The sequence below is a fragment of the Hemicordylus capensis genome, chromosome 4 (assembly GCF_027244095.1).
Source record: "Hemicordylus capensis ecotype Gifberg chromosome 4, rHemCap1.1.pri, whole genome shotgun sequence".
Lineage (NCBI taxonomy): Eukaryota > Metazoa > Chordata > Lepidosauria > Squamata > Cordylidae > Hemicordylus > Hemicordylus capensis.
The window spans coordinates 110,340,008-110,356,905 of NC_069660.1; the positions used below are offsets into that span (position 1 = coordinate 110,340,008).

The following is a 16,898-nucleotide window of genomic DNA, read 5'->3' on the forward strand; positions in this document are numbered from 1 at the left end:
TTTACAAATGAAGAAAGCCATGGGCTGGTGATTCACTTCTTTTTAACTTAGGGTTAGACCTGCCTACTATTAGCCCCACCTATGGTTAACCCTGGTTTCGTTTCCTCCCCTCCACCTTCCCCCCTCCCCCAGCCCCAAGAAGCCGCTGCTGCCACTGATACCTACCAGCCCTGATTTCTGAAGATGACGTCTTATCCTGGTGTTGCTGAAGTAGCCCGCCAAGTGCTTGTCTGTTAGGCTGTTGTAGTTTGCAAGGGATCTGAAACCAATAGAGTCTCTATAAGAATGTCATAAGAAATGAGAGAATGCTTTTGGAAAAGACATGGAATCCTAACAACATCAATAGCGAAGCTGCTATTTTCAGGACTAAGGTGGCTTTTCATTTTTCTCTGGCAATTGTGTCTGTGTCTTGGGTACAGCAGTATTTCCCACAACAAATGCACAATTGGATTTAGGATACATACCTGCCACTCAAATGAGAGTGACAGGTATGTGTCCTAAACTCCTGTGTACATGTATCAGAGAGCCAGAGCTCACTCAGGGCAATCGAGAGTGTTACTTTAAAGATGCATGGCCGGTGTTGGTACTTTATCTATTTGCTTTGGTAAAAATATGGAAGGGGTGAGTTTAACTGCCTCTTAGATACCAGGTAAGCCAAGGAAACCTACACCTCTGCAGATCCTAAATAAAATGATACATGCCATTAGCCATTTTTCTCTGTTCTCCTACTGCGCAATAATCCTATCACTTTTAAACAGATTGACTTGCTATGAGGTTATTGAGTTATGGTACACAAAAGAGCTCTCCTGGTGAGAGAGGAGGAATAAAAATATTCTCTTCAGAAAAACATGACAAAGGCATGAGACTTACAGGAAGTTTATTTTTGGTTTCACAAAAATCCCACAGGTAGCCTACACCAGATAAATTAAACTTTAAGCAGGCAATTTCCTTTGCCGTGTTATGCCTGGTGATTAAACACTGGTGCTATAGCAACTGTTTTATGTTACCTGCTTTATCCTGTTGTTTGCATTTGCATCTGAAACTGCCAGATTACAGCAATTATGCTGAGTATTGATTTATAGTATCTCCTGTCACTAGTGTGTTGCATGAATAGAGACCGGAGGGAGCAAACTTAGCCTAGTATGTTTACTTCCTTCTCAATATTTCATGGCCCAGATAACAAGTTAAAACATAACTAACCTCAGACATCACAGGGACAGAGCAACCCTAGCTGCCGACCCACTTTAATTTCATTTCAATGGCAAATAGCCTCCCCTTAGCAAATGCCCAACTGTATCAGAGGATTAAAAGAGCACATATTTGAAAAGCCAGGGATAGGGTTGTGATACTCAACAGAGTACTGGTGCCAATGGGCACTTCTCTCCCTTGCCAAATAGCAGCCCCAGGAGGGTTTGATGCAGATTGGAACTATAGAGGGGAAGGGTCAAAGTCCTCCCCTCCCCAAGTCATGGTCCTATTCTGGATTAGGGACCCATGCAGCTATATCTACATTTGAAAAATCTAGCTTTATAGGCTCAAACAGTGTAACAGGTATATTGTTTCTTTTGGCCCCAAGTTCCATTGGAGAAGAACCTCAGAACCCTTATACTCCATTTGATACCTGTTAGTGGCTTACATACAGTGCAGGGTGCCACGCATCAGAGACTCAATGGGAGGCTTATTGCTGCAGCAACTGCACAATTCATACAAAACACAGATACTCTGAAAGTTTGCTTGATGCAAGTGTGGGATTTGAGGATGGAGACAGCATGTACATCCAGTCCTTCCATGGGCAGCGCATTGTACTGTATGTGAGTGCAGAGATGGCTCTTTACTTCTGAGCCTTGTTATTCACCTGCTCACCCCTATCCAAACATTCTGGTCTGGACAGTTTTGATTTAACCTATATTCCCAACATACATGTCCATGGGCTAATAGCTGTTGTCCAGGTCAGGTGATTCCAAGTTGGCCAATCTAGCAGCTCTAGTGCATGCAATGGGTTTGTTCCAAAGTGCACATTATGCTCCAATGTACTCCATACAGTGTGTATGTACTCCACTCGATGTGCACACTGATGTCCACACATATACCTCATTTTCTTTGGATTTAGGAAAAGTTCAGTATTCACAGGCTTTGTGCATGGGAAGCATTCCTCACCTTTCATAAGAATGAGGCAGATCCAGCTGCCCTGGAATGTTTTATAGCTGCTTTTCTCACAAACACAAAGTAATCTTATATAGCTTTGACTAAGAGTTTATACAGAAACAACTCCATTTTCTCCTTCCCCTCCCTTTTTCTTTCTGACTCACCCCACGCCACCACACTCTCTACAGGATCCCCACTGGGACAAACTTCTAAACAACAAAACACACAAGATACTGGATAGAATACAACACATTCCTCCCCTTTATAACAACCATAATTGAATTGATTTAAAATTCAGTTACAAAGTCTTGAAGTCTTTTAGGTAATCTGCTGTCACACTCTAGGGATGTGCTTGGAATTGTTATTATTAATTTGATTTCTACATCGCCCTTCCAAAAATGGTTTATACAGAGAAATAACAAACAAATAAGATGGAACCCTGTCCCCAAAGGGCTCACATTCTAAAAAGAAACATAAGATAGACACCAGCAACAGTCACTGGAAGTACTGTGCTGGGGATGGATAGGGCCAGTTACTCTCCTCCTGCTAAATAAAGAGAATCACCACGGTAAAAGGTGCCTCTTTGCCCAGTTAGCAGGGGTCTGAATCGCAGCACAATCTCTTTAAAACTGAGGGCACACACCACACCTTTAACAAGAGAAGAGCAGGTCCGTGCCTGCTCCTCCTCCGCTCGCCACCACTTCCATAATCATGGTGCTCCCCTCAGCTATGGTTGCACATCAGTGGGGCATCTCCCAGCTGCCCCTGCATGATGCTGCCATGTGCAGTGACCATGTGCATGCCAGCATCATACAGGGGCAGATTGTGCTGTGATTAGGATGCTGAATCATGTTTTGAACACATCCCTATCACACACACTTCTCCTAATTCTTGGGTTCTCTGGCACAGGAGCTGTTAACAATGTTCTTTCTGGTAAAGAGGATTGTCCATCACTTTCATCAGCATCCTCTGTGAGGTCAAAACTGGAGTCAAGATCAAAGCCCTCTCCAGTTCCTCTTTTGAGCCTAGACTCCCTTTCCTCTTTTTTCATGGTATAAATGCTGAAAAATCTTGAACTGTTCCATTTCTTTCCATCATCCAAAATGACAGAATCTCCTCAGATTTCAATTATTTGCTTTGGTCCTGAATATCAGAAACACCCCTCACTTTATAAGGCAGCTGTACTCTAACAAAGTCTGCCACCTGAAATGTTTGCTGTTTCGCACCACATACAGTTTGTATTTTTGTTGTTTCTCCCTTGTCCAATCACAAATCTCTGCATCCTCAGAGAGAGATGTCATGGAAAGCCCTATCAATTGTTGCCATTGTGTAAGTTTGGTGGTAGCTTTGCATCCTCTCATAATTCAAAAGGTGATTTCCCGTAGTGGAATGAGGAGTAGTCTGATAAGTAAATAGTTTCACGGATTGCCTCTTTCCTGGATTGTTGTTGCGTAGTAGCCAGTTGTAAACTTTCTTTCACTGATCTGTTCATTCTTTACACTAAGCCATTCCCTCAAGGATGTTACAAGAAAATAGTCTTGTGTTTTATCCCATGGTTATGCAAATATTGCTGCACTTCAAATGAGGTGAGCTGTGTCCCATTGTCAATCACTAGTTTTTTAGAGAGGCCTTCTCTCGCAAAACCTGCAGCCATGAATTGGATCACCTTGTTTGTAGTAATCTTATCAACAAATGAAACTTCTGGCCACTTGGAATTGTAAGCCACCATCACCATAACAAATCTTTGATTTGTGGGTTGGTTATCAAAAGGCTTCATTATATCTAGAGCATGTTTTTTATCCAGGGAACATTGGGATACTTTACTGGAGTCAAGAGAGTAGAAAATTCTCCAGCAATTTGTCAGATTCCACAAAATTCATAAAGTTCCTGATCACATCTTCAATGTGTTTGTCTATACCTGGCCACCAAAAACATTCTCTGATTCATCTTTTATTCAAGCTCATGCCCAGGTGACCTTCATGGGCAATTTTGATCACTTTTGCTTGTAAGGACATTGGCACAACCAAACTATCAGTCCTCAGCACCAGCTAATTGAAAAGAGACAGCTCACTTGCTATGTGCATGTATGGTTGAAGATGTTCCAGTACCTTGTTTTTGCATGGACATCCATTAGTTATGTAAGGTTTACGTTCAGTAAGCACTTGATCAGCACTGGGGGCAGCTTTCCATTCAGAAGACGTGATCACTCCATGAGTGGATGAAACTATTTGTGCAATTTGTGCAAAACTATTTGTGCAAAACTCCTTCATCCTCATCTTCTGGGATCTTTTCTTGGCCTGGAAGGGGGTAAAGATAAACAATCTGCAGTTTATTCTGAAGATCTTGAAGATCATAGATCTGAAAATCATAATCCATAAGTCTGATCCATTAGGCTGTTCTTGGGGTTGCTCAACTTGATCCCTGAGTAATAAATAAAGCAGATAAGAGTTTAAGGTCTGACTGTAAAGTGAATTTTCTGCCCCACAAGTAAGTCCTGAAGTGCCTCACTGCACAGAAATATGCTAGAACTTTTTCCCCCCAATGGCAGAATACATCTTCTCTGATGCAGTAAGCATCCTAGAAGCAAAAGCAACTGTAACTTCCCTGTCCCCTTTTTGCTGGGTCAAGACTGCACCCAAACCATATTCAGAAGCATCAACATTGTGTCTGTTGGTGTCAAAAGAAGCAAAAGTAGTGGGGTTCAACAATGACTGATTTGATAGTCTGAAAACCAGCCTTACAGGATGCATGCCAGTTAAATGCTACATGCTTTTAAAAAAGAAGACACAAAGGAGCAACTTTGGAGGCAAATTGTCTAGCAAATTTAGAGTAATACGGGGTCCTAAAAGTGAGTGAAGTGCATCTTTGTTTTGTGGCTCTGGTGCTTCCCGAATAGCTTTCAACAAGTCTGTTTTGGAATGTATGCCACTCTGAGATACTGTGTGTCCCAAGTACATCACCAAGTGTGTGCATACCTGATATTTCTCTGCAGAGATAGTAAGTCTGTGTTGTCGTAGTTTTCATAAGACTTCTGTCAGTTTTGCATCATGCTCCTCCATGATTTTGCCATACACAAACACGTCATCATGAAAGTAAGTAATGCCGTCCTTTGTCCCAAAAACTGCATGCATCATTCTTTGAAATACCAAACACGCAAATCCAAAGGGCAAGCAGACCCTCTCAGGTAAGGAAGGCTGTATATTTGCGAGAACTTCTGAACAGATAGACCGAAGATAAGTCCAAAGTTGTGAACACTGAGGCCTCCTTCAGAGTAAGCAGCATTTCATTGATATTGGGTAATAGATGACAATATACTACCATGTAGGAGTTCACATCTCTTAAATCTATGCACAAAGTGAATCATTTGATTTCCTCACAATGGGAGAGACCCATTCTGATGAATCAATAGGCTCTATGATGTCAGCATGCTGTCTTAAGAGCTCCTCTCTAAGTGGCTGGCACAATGCTATGGATATGTTCCTCACTTTGTGTTGTACAGGAATTGCATTTGACTTCATCTGAATTTTATGTTTGAAAAGTATGGCAGTGCTAGGAGTATCAACAAAAATGTCTGAGAAATCACATATGTTGGAGCATACATATGCTAATATGGGTTCCATGCTATTTGGGTCAAACAAAATCTGTAGATCTTTCTGATGTTTCCAGCCCAATATTGAGACTCCTTTTGGTGACACATTCACTTTCCCTTCTGCAGTACATCCTTTGTATTCCAGTACAGCAGTGAAGTATCCATTTATGGCAATATGGGAACCTCCATATCCCCATGGGTGCATATCTGAAGGCTGCAGGTGCAGTTTTGGTGTAGTAAAGAGTTTCATGTAAAGTAGATGGGAAATGATAGTGTAAAGAGAACCAGAATCAGCCAGCATCCATACTTGATGGCCATTAAGCTTTACTTGACAATGTGGAGAAGCAGGCTCTGATTATGTCACACTTAAAATGCTGTCAAGAAATGGTTCATCTGCCTCATTCTTATCATATAGTGAATCAGTAATGGAGTAGACAGCAGACTTACAAACCTTAGCAAAATGTCCCCTTTTCTTGCAAGTGACCTGCAAGTGACCTGTTGCAAGTGACCTTCTGTGCAAGACAGTGAACAACACTGGCATTGAGGGCAGAGTCTCCACATCGGTAGCAGTGGTAGCACCTCCTTTCTTGTGCTGCCATTTTTGGGTGGCAGTGCCATATGAGTAGATGGGGCTTGGAAGGATTTAGACTGAACATCCTAGATTTCAGGAGGTTGGTTTTGGAGTACCAAAGAGAGTGATTTGACACAGTGAAAAGTATTTTCCACCCTGATAGTCATCTCTATAACTTTATCCAAGGTAAGTTTTGCTCCAATAGCAGTTTTTCACATAATTCGGAGCGGCGTGTTTTTTCCATAACAACCTGATCCCAGATCAGTTCATTAGTAAAACTGGCAAACTCTCAGGTTACACTTAAAGCATGCAGTGCTGTGACATACTGATTTATAGATTAACCAGACAATTGGAATCTAGAATAGGACTTGTAACATTCCACAATCACATTCAAAGTAGGTTTGAAATGATCATATAAGGCTTGAAGAGCAGCTTCATATGAATTGGCATCCCATTGCAAGCTGGAAGGAAAGGGCAAATAACGATATATTATTTGGCCTTCAGGACTCAGGCAGTGAAGAAATAAAGACTTCTGCTTTGCTTGAATAAAATCAGGGAGAGGTATAGTGAGGAGGTAATTGCAGAAATAGGACCTCCATTGTTTCCCGGGAAGAGCAGGTTCTCCTGGGGTGGACAAGAAAAAATGTGGTGATGGGATATGAGCAGTGGGCATCCAGTGAACAACAGAGTCCAGAACGGATAAGGAAAGAGTACATTCAGGGGCAGTGCGGGCCAGGAAGCTGGAGAAACCACCAGCAACAGCAAGAGTAGAAAGCAGTTCAGGAATGTAGGCCCAGTAATGCAATAAAATGAAGTTGCAGGGACATTCACAGGCTCATACATTTAGCTGGTTCAAAATCTCATCACCAAATGTCATAGCTGCTTCCCTCACAAGTACAAAGTAATCTTAAATGGATTTAACTAAGAGCTTACTCTAAAACAACTCCATTTTCTCCTTCTCCTTTCCCTCCTTTTTTCTTTCTGACTCTACCCTCTACAGAATCTCCACTGGGACAAACTTCTAAACAACAAAACATAAAAGATACTGGATAGAATACAACAGAATCCTGTGTAGCTTCCAATTGTGGACATGCTATGTGCTTGGAAGGTGTGAAATCTGTGGACTAGTCTACAAGCTTTAGCTTTACTACATGTTCAGTTGTATGTGCTACTAGAAACACTTCTGTGAGCATAACCCACTTTGAGCATCATGTGCTGCTAAAGATTCGTGCCAGTGCCCAGTTTCCTCATTACCATGTATCACCAACTAACTCTCCTATTCCTTATGCACACTGATACAGCCAGGACTTATTTAACCCAGGGCTCAACGGGCAGGACTCAGCAACAGAAGCCATTTGCAATGACAAGGCTCAGGCCTAGAACACAGTAAGCAATAATATGTTTATTTTTAAAAAGTTATATCCCACTTTATTTTCTCAATGGGAATTCAAAGTAGTTCACAAGACATAATTAATAACATAAGAATATTAAATTCAAGAGATTAAAGCAGCAATTACACAATCACAAAATAATATAAACAATGGCTTATGTACAGCACAGTGCCCTGCTGATCCAAGGGCAGGGCACAAACCCTAGTCCCATGCCATTCCAAACCCCGTCCACACTTCTAAACAGCACACAGAGGCTCCATAGCAACTAAGTACTGAAGCATCACTTCAGCGCTGACACAGTTCTTAGTTGCCATGGAGCCTCTGAGAGCTCGCTTGCAGCATGGTTTGGAATGGTACAGAACCAGCACATGCATGCTAGCCTTCGATTGGTGGAGCACTGTGTAGTATGTAAGCCACTAAGAGGAGACAGAAGCAGGCAAATATTAATAAACTATAAACATATCAGAGCACCTAGCAGATCAGTGACCATTTAGAAACATACATGAGCAAAGATGTTTTCAGCCTACTCTTAATTGCAGGCAGGAAAGATGCTAACTGTACCATGGAAAGGAAGAACTATGATAAGTGCTAGCTGAAGCACTGGTGCTATTTGAGGAGACACCACTGGCCACACACCCTCTGATGCTGGCACCAGTGTCAGTGGGCAGGGCAAGATTCACCTCCCTTGCCTACCTATTCTTTTACACCATCTCCCACTGCCTTATCTTCTGGCATGCTGGGGTTTTAAACTACAGATTGGCAGTAAGGAAGACAAAAACAGAGCTTCTAGCTTCATTAGATGGATGCTTTCTCTCGCACTCGCTTCCCTGCACACCTTCAAAACCCGGGCTCGTGTGCTGTGTGTGCTCTATTTTGGGAGCAAAAGTGCAGTGCACAAGCCTGTAGGTGGGAGGTATATGGCAGGGTGAAAAAGAGAGGATAAACATTCAGCTAGTGAAGCTAGAAGCTCTGTTTTGCCTTCCTCACCACCGGTCTGCAGTTTAAAACCCTGGTGTGCCCAGAAGGTAAGGCAGCAGTGTCCCTGCTAAGAGAGATTCCCAGACGTTGTTGACTACAACTCCCAGCATCCCCAACTGCAATAGCCTCTGCTTGAGGATTATGGGAGTTGTAGTCAATAACATCTGGGAATCCCTCTTAGAGGGAACACTGTAAGGCAGTCGGGAGATGGGGAATGATGGCATGGGTGAAGGAGGCAGGGCTGACATTGGCCTCAGGGGCTAGGCTGGAACAGAAGTGTTGCCGAGAAATTAATTATCCTCTATAAGGAACTGTACAAGAAGCAACTTGAACTGAGAAACAAGAGTTTGATATTTTTTACTAACTAAAACACAGGCTAAGAAAACTATAAAGAGACTAACAGTCTCTTATGCAGAGAGAGGGATAACTTCTCCGTTTGAATTAAGTAGCAGCAAGTAAAAGGCCAGCAAATACTGTGACTCCACTCCAAGCCAGTACATAGAGACATTCAAATTAAAGAAGCATGCCCCATACAAATAACTGAGACAATGTCTTTGGGGAAATCTCAACAAGACGTGGGTGAGGACAGAAAAGGAGGGTGGTGGGGCAACCAAGAGCCAGAGAGTGGTGGCAGCAGGCAGGTGAGGCAACAATCATAGGTGGTAGAGGGGGCAGGATATCACACCCATTGCCCCATGGTATGGGGCACCACCTGAGGTCATCACCTCACCTCACAGACAAGCCACCCCTGAGTATAATAAGGGAAAGCATGCTGTAGAGAATGTGTAGAGAGCCATTGACTGCATTTGCATGTAACAAAAAACCACAGTTACATAGGACAGAGGTTTGAATTTATGAACATCTGAATGCATGCAACTGCAATTTTGCAGCAAAAGTGACCTGCAGTTTGCCTCATCAAACTCCAATTTGAACCTTAGGTTTGTAGTGTATTTCACTGCCGCAACCTGAGGGTTTCTGCTGGCACTGTTACGTCCGAACTCAGATGCCACCATAACCGCAGTCCCATGCAATTTCTAGAACCATAATCATAGAGAGGGTGACCCAGACCTGCCAGGGATTGCGCCTGCTCCATGCCTGTGGTGCGTCTCACTGGCCACTTCTCTGAACACTTGCCCTGCCCCTCTGTCTCCAATCCAATAAAGTAGTTACCTGGCAACAGGGATGCCAGCACATCCCATCCCAGGCTTCAAAGCCTGTCAAATGGGCATGTCCTCTCCCCATTCTGTCCCTTGTTCCCCCCCTCCTGGCAGTCAGGAGAGAACGGATATGGGATGGAAAGATAGGCACTATGTCCTTTGAAAATGAAGCAATCAAGATGTATGCTCACAAGCACAGGCAGTCGCAGTGGTGACATAAAAAGGACAACCCTATTACATCACTGGGGTGCGAACATATGGCAGGGTGGCAATACCAGGGGTTGGGTTTAACGGGCAGCCCCAACCAGGAATTCTTGAATGGCTCAGCTCTATTTTTTGCACTATGATGTTGGGGTTACTAGGCTTACTCATGCGAAGGGTCGGGCAGCAGGAGCAGCATTGCAGCCAATGAAAGAAGCAATTTGACATATATTATTATTATTATTAATAATAATAATAATAATAATAATTATTATTATTATTATTATTATTCCATTTCTATACTGCCCTTCAAAAAATGGCTCAGGGCGGTTTACACAGAGAAATAACAAATAAGATAGATCCCTGTCCCCAAAGGGCTCACAATCTAAAAAGAAACATAAAATAGATACCAGCAACAGTCACTGGAAGTACAGTGCTGGGGGTGGGATGATGATGACGATGATGATGACGATGACGGATGCTGTTCCTGAGTGGGCCACTCACTCATGAGCGTGTCAACCCATGGGGATACCCCTTCACAACTCATGAGAAGAACCATCTGTGGGGACAGGGGTGTCAGGCAGAATCACTAATAATGTGTGACAATATCCCTTCTCCCACAGACTGTTCTCTCACAAGAGTGTCAGGTCATAGAGACCCACATGCTGGCGGGATGGCAGATACCACTCAGCCTCGTTACTCTATACAAGCAAGCTGCGGGGATGGGTAACCTGACAACAGCTCTCCCTGGCTTGACAAATGCTGCAAAGAAGCTGTCAAAGTGTGCCCTCTACTAGCCTGTCCAACGACTTAAACATGACCATCTTTATTTTTGCCCAGAATGGTGACCCCACTCTACTGGAGTCAAACAACCAGGACTCCCCACTTCCCCAATTCCCCGCGGGGGCAGAGCTACATACAGCACAATGCTGGTTCAAACATGGGAAATTTGAATGAGAATAAAGATCTGTCCCCAGTCCCGGTGTTTCCCCAGTCTGCCCACCCAGCTACACCCAGACACATGGAATGTCAAAATCTCCTTTGAGTGCATGAAAGGCTTCCCTGGAGAGGAGGGGGTCCCTCCCTCATATACATATCCCCCTTAGGAAGTCATCATGTCCCCTTCCCTTTCCTGAGTAATAGAAAAGCAGTGCCCCTCCAAACCCCCGCTGCCAGAAATGGTGCTTGTGCAGGGCTCTTACAAGGGCTGCGGTGCAATTGCTGTCATAAGAAGGACTTGCATGGCATTTAAAGGGATTTAAATGCCCTTTCCCTGCCGAGGACAGGCGGACCATTCCAAAAAGGCACAATCGTGCTTGGCATGCTCACTTGAAGATAGTGGCCAATGGCTGATTCCCTGGAGACATGCTGACGCCTTGCCCACAGTCTGGCGAGGTGAGCACTACAGAGTAGGAATGTGCATGGAACCGTTCAGCATTCCATTCTAGGAGCACCGAACTGGTTCCGTGGACCAGCCTTTGAGTCAGTTCGGAGGGGGGTTTCTTTAAGAGGCAAGGGAGGCGCTGCCTACCTGCCAGTCCTGCCAGAACTCTCATAAAAAGTGGGTGCGTGAGACTGAAGCATCCCTCCCTGCGCCCCGGTCAGCATTGCCATGGAAGTGGCCAACATGCTTCCAAACGGCATGCACATGTGCTCCTTAAAGAAAAAAACCTGTCCTCCCAGGAGTGCACAGAACCAGTTCCATGCATATCCCTACTACAGAGCTTTCTGGGATGAGGCTTCAGCAGACCAGGAAGAGGGAGGGGCTCCCCTGCACTGAATACAGAGGTTGTCAGACTGGTTAGATGAATGTTTGCTATGCAACTGATGGTTAGAAAAAATAACCATGGTTTCGGCAATGTCCAGTTTCGCATTAAGTGCAAATGCAGCTTTTTATCTCACCACTGAGTAATTACAGTTACCGGCTTCTCCATATTCTTTGGATTACAAAGAAGGGCTTCCATCCTGAGACTCAAATTCCAGATAATTTCTTTTTAGAAATACAGCAATGGGATGTCTCAGCATATCTCATGGGAGACTGCAATACTTCAGATATATATGTGAGCCTTTTCTACCCAGGAACTCTAATACTATGCCACTTAATAGAGCACCTCTGATTACAGTAGATATAATTTCCATCCTTTTAATTGAATGTGTAGCTTTCATTCAAAAGCACACAAATTATTGGAAGCTTAAACCAGGCTCCTGTTTCCAGGTGCTAACAGCAAACTATGGTAGAGATATTATGTGTTCAGTGCAGGAAAGAGAACAAATGAGCAACACTCTTCTTATGTTACCTACTTCTGACAACCCACAGAGCACTATTTGTTTGCCAGAAGCTTGTTAATCATGCCTAAGGGGGAACGTGGAAAACAGGTTCAAAGTAGGGTTGGTGAAAGGATGGAAAAATAAAAAATGTGACCTTAATTTCAAGGGAGGCTTAGTTTTATATATGTATGCCAATAAGTTAGAGGGTACATTTGCTTTTTCTTTAAGATATAAACTCTCATGATGGGTTTCGATTAGGAATTTTGGATTTAAAACTTAATTAGATTACTTAATTTCTTTGGATTAGGAATATAGCAAAATAGGAAGCTGCAATACATTGAGTCAGACTATTGGTCCATTTAGCTCAGTATTGTCTACACCAGTGATTCTCAAACTTGGGTCCTCAGGTGTTATTGGACTTCAACTCCCATAATCCTCAACCAAAGGCCACTGAGGCTGGGGATTATGGGAGTTGAAGTCCAATAACACCTGAGGACCCAAGTTTGAGAATCCCTGGTCTACAGAGACTGGCAGTGGCTTCTCCAAGGTTACGGGCAGGAGTCTCTCTCAGCCCTATCTGGAGATGCCAGGGAAGGAACTTGGAACCTTTTCCATGCAGGCAGGCAGATGCTCTTCCCAGAGAGGCCCCATCCCCTAAGGGGAATATCTTACAGTGCTCACATGTAGTCCCCTATTCAAATACAAATCAGGGCAGACCCTGCTTAGGAGACAATTCATGCTTGCTAACATAAGACCAACTGTCCTTCCATAACAGAATGGTTTGAATACACTTGATCCATAGCCCTGGCATGTTCACTGAATGTTTTGGGAAGGGGAGCAAGATCATACCCACTGACCCTCCCTCTATGCATTCAGCAGAAGGTGTGAAAATGGGGTATACCCACATAGGCTCTGTACTTGCAAGGAGAAACCCTGATTGTGTGGAAGAGCCACTTACAGTCTTTAAGTTGTCATGAGTACAAGATGAGTATTCCCACCACTAATTTTGTAAAGAAAGAGTCCTTGGAACACCTGAAATACCACCTTTTCACATCAGAGAAGCAAAATGCCATTGGAATCCTGTGGTAGATGCACCCAGCCTTTGTGTCCATGAGACTACCTTTGCCCCCTGGCACAATTTAAGCATACTTGGTGGTGCAATTATACACCCAGGGTCCACACATTTTCAAGTATAGTCACAGCACTGATTTATCCCTATCATATGGTCCTTGGTTTCTGACACTTCATTCCACTTCCTGTAGTTATGGTAACTGATGGATGGATCCAACATCAGTTACAAGAAGTGGCATTTCAGCTGTGTGCTAATACCACTCTAGAATCAGTTACACAGTATTAGATAAACACCCAAGCAGACCTTTCAAGGAAATAAATTGCTGCCATCTCTGCTCCTTTCCTTCTCCCCCATGCCCTTTAAAAAAGAGAAATACATGAATAAAGGTAAGTACCTGTATGTACAGAAAGGATTTGAGAATCAGAAGGCATCACTGCGTTTTGTAATTGGAAATAAGATTAAAGGCAACTTTGTTCTTAATTAAGTTTCACCACCTCCAGCTTTTGGGGGTGGGGGGCTCTTTGGCCCCAGCAGATCAGTCTAAAATAAAGTGGATGAGCATTGTGGCCAGCAGTTCATCAGAAGAAAGATGCAAAGTTCAAGCGTTGACTACTCACACACATCCACGCTTGCAACATGCTCTATAATGGGGCTGTATCTGAAGAGTGTTCAGAAACTATGAACCAAAACGTTGGCCCAAAATGCTGTAGCCAGACTGCTCTTGGATACCACACATAGCTCATGTCATTCCCCTGTGGTTCAAACTTCACTGGATCCTGATTTTTCCCCCAGGCACAATTCAAAGTGCTGGTTATTATTTTAAAACCATTATTTTATTTTATTTTATTTTATTTTATCTTATCTTATCTTATTTTATCTTATTTTATCTTATTTTATCTTATTTTATCTTATTTTTATATCACCCAAAACTTGCATCTCTGGGTGGTTTACAACAAAATAAAAACAGAAAGTGAAACATTAGTTAAAACAAAAAGTGTAAAACATTACAACAATTTAAAATTTTGGATTGGTTTTGGTTTATATAATTTAATATATGGTTTGGGCCCAAGGCAGTCAAAGAACTAGGCCTGTGCATGATCACAAATTTCATATTAGTAGATGATATGAAAAGTAGCTGGGCAGGGAGCTCTGGAATTTGGCACAAAAGTAGGTAAGAATGGCAGCACTCTGTGGTTGCATTCGCATGTAACACAAAACTGGAGGTGAAGTGGCCTCCAGTTTCAATTTCTAAATGCCCGAATGTGGGTAACTGCAGTTATGGCAGAAAACTGACCCATGATTTTCCTCCCCCGACAGTTATATGTACCTTCGGTTTGTTGTGAGGTTTACCACCTGGACCTCTGGTCCTGCGATTCCAGTGTTACATCTGCACACGGCCCTGCAGTCTGGTTGCTTTTCTATCAGAGTTGAGGGAGGAAGCTCCTCCTCGCTCCAGCTGCTACCGGGGCTGTCCTTCAGTCAAAAAGGAAGACCCGGAAGCCAGTTCCCCTTCCTCTCTGTAGTCTCGCTGACTGCAGATAGAGAACTCTTCAGTACATCTGATTTCGGACAGGAAAGCATGGGGAGGGGGGCGTGGAACTGCAGGTCCATTGGACCCACAGTTCCATGTTGTGTGTGAATGCAGTCTATGTATTTAATTTAAATTAAATCTTTCCATCCATTGATGTTTAGTGAACTTTAAAAAGTAATCTAGAAATTGTACTCACATCCAAGTACCACAGCAAAAAGTGATGTAACATCTGAGAATTGCAGCAAAGAGTGATGCAACATCCTAGAATCGCAGGGGAAGTGATGTAACATCCGAGAATCTACCATTTGATTTCTACATTGGTAAGCAAATAAACAGCTAATAAATAATTAAATGGACAGGCAGACAAACAGATGGCAGAATAGGCAATTTCCCCCCATCCAATACTGAGCAAAAAATGCGGGCTCCATTTTGTATTTCTAATGCCACATGTGATGGGGCCTCTTCAGTAGTGGCACTTTGGTTGAGAAATGACCTTCCCCTCCATCCTAGAAGCCCACATGGCTGGCACACTTCAGGGATCTTATGATTTTGTTATTGTTGTTGTTGTTTAATCAGGCATTTGGCCTGAATTGAACTGGTTGCCTTGCTTGTTGTAGCTGTTGTGTTTTATCATTTAGCTTTTATAATTTTTAAATTATTATTATTATTATTATTGATGATGATGTTTTTAATCTAAGCTACTGTGATTATTAGCTTTATTGGAGGGAGTGACCTAGAAATACTAGAATAAATAAATAGCATAAAACACATTGTCAAGTAAAGCAGCCGTGTTAGCTTGCCAGAGTTGCTTTCAACATTAAGATATAAGCTGCAATAAAAAGAGAGAGTGGAGCTAAAAAATACCCAATTCATGTGTCATCTAACAGCTAAAAGACACTCATGGGGCTGGCCATACCCACCATGCCAGCCACCTACAGTGAAGAAACAGGGAGCGCTTTCTCATGATCAGTGAAAAAGGGTCCGGGGCACGCAAGGAAGAAGCCTTGAAAAGCTTAACTTCCCCACAGACGATCTCCGTCCACGCTGGGCGCAGAGATTGCGTGCCCAGACATGCAACTGCCTGTGTCAGTGCGGAAGGACGGGGGCCAAGATGCGTTGCCCCAACACCCAGAACTCCCATAATGCACTGCGTGAGTGATTTCCCCCAGTGATGGGCAAGCACCGGTCAATGTCACAGCATCAGCTGAAAGCAGCAGAGGCTGCCACATGATTAACAAAATAGGGCTAAGGAAGCACTCGCTCCCTTAACCTCATTTAAGTGGGTGGCTACCTAGGCAGGTTTGCCGCTGAGGCACTGCCGGGATCGGGCGTGATCCCAGTGGTTCTTACACACAGACAAGACTGGGCTTGGCTTCCTTAGCTCAGTTTTGCCTGCGCATGAGAACAGCCTCAGTATGTGAGTTGGCCTTATACAGATCTTTTCTATAGTACTCATGTATTCACTTCCCCACCACCACCATCACCTACTTGTGTCTTTAAAATGCAAGTGGAGCAATCATGATGGGAGAGGAGAAACATCATGAGTGATGAACTTCAAGTAACAGAACCCCAAGTTCTTCAGAAAAAAGAATACAGGCATTTATGTCGTTAAACTAGACACCCATCAGCTTTGCTCTTTGTTCTTTTTCCAGCTCATGACTCAAGCATGGCCTTTTATAGGCGAATTCTGAAGGAGGGCTGCTTTGGATTTTCACATATCATTATAGTCACCCCTCTGAAGGCAGAAAAATTCATTACCCAAAAGCCAGAAGGTTTCATTCTGTACACAGCAGGTGTCATATCTGTCCCTGAGACAATGTGTCCATACCAAGGTTTGTTCTTGTCATCTTAACGACAATTCTCTGGGAACCATACTGCCATAATAAAGAAAACCCTGCCATTGTTCTCAGAGACTTCAAGTCACAAGCATTGAAGTGTCCCTCACTATAAGAGGACTTTCAAACAGGTTTTTTTAAACCCCATTTAAGGAGACAA

At 43.3% G+C, this 16,898-nt stretch overlaps 1 protein-coding gene across 5 annotated transcripts in view; it reads right to left on the reverse strand.

Annotated features, from left to right (window-relative positions):
- The window catches only part of ERICH3 (glutamate rich 3), a 120,059-nt gene that overhangs the window by 95,318 nt on the left and 7,843 nt on the right, over positions 1 to 16,898 (reverse strand). For 3 of the 5 annotated variants that reach the window (XM_053244573.1, XM_053244570.1, XM_053244569.1), the window contains exons 2-3: positions 13,676 to 13,729; positions 166 to 259 (exon numbers count right to left, since the gene is read on the reverse strand). In XM_053244573.1, the coding sequence (XP_053100548.1) occupies positions 166 to 259; positions 13,676 to 13,729 (148 nt within the window). Of the gene's footprint in view, positions 1 to 165; positions 260 to 2,793; positions 2,809 to 13,675; positions 13,730 to 16,898 lie in introns of those variants that run through there. The other 2 variants (XM_053244575.1, XM_053244571.1) reach the window with 2 other exon arrangements.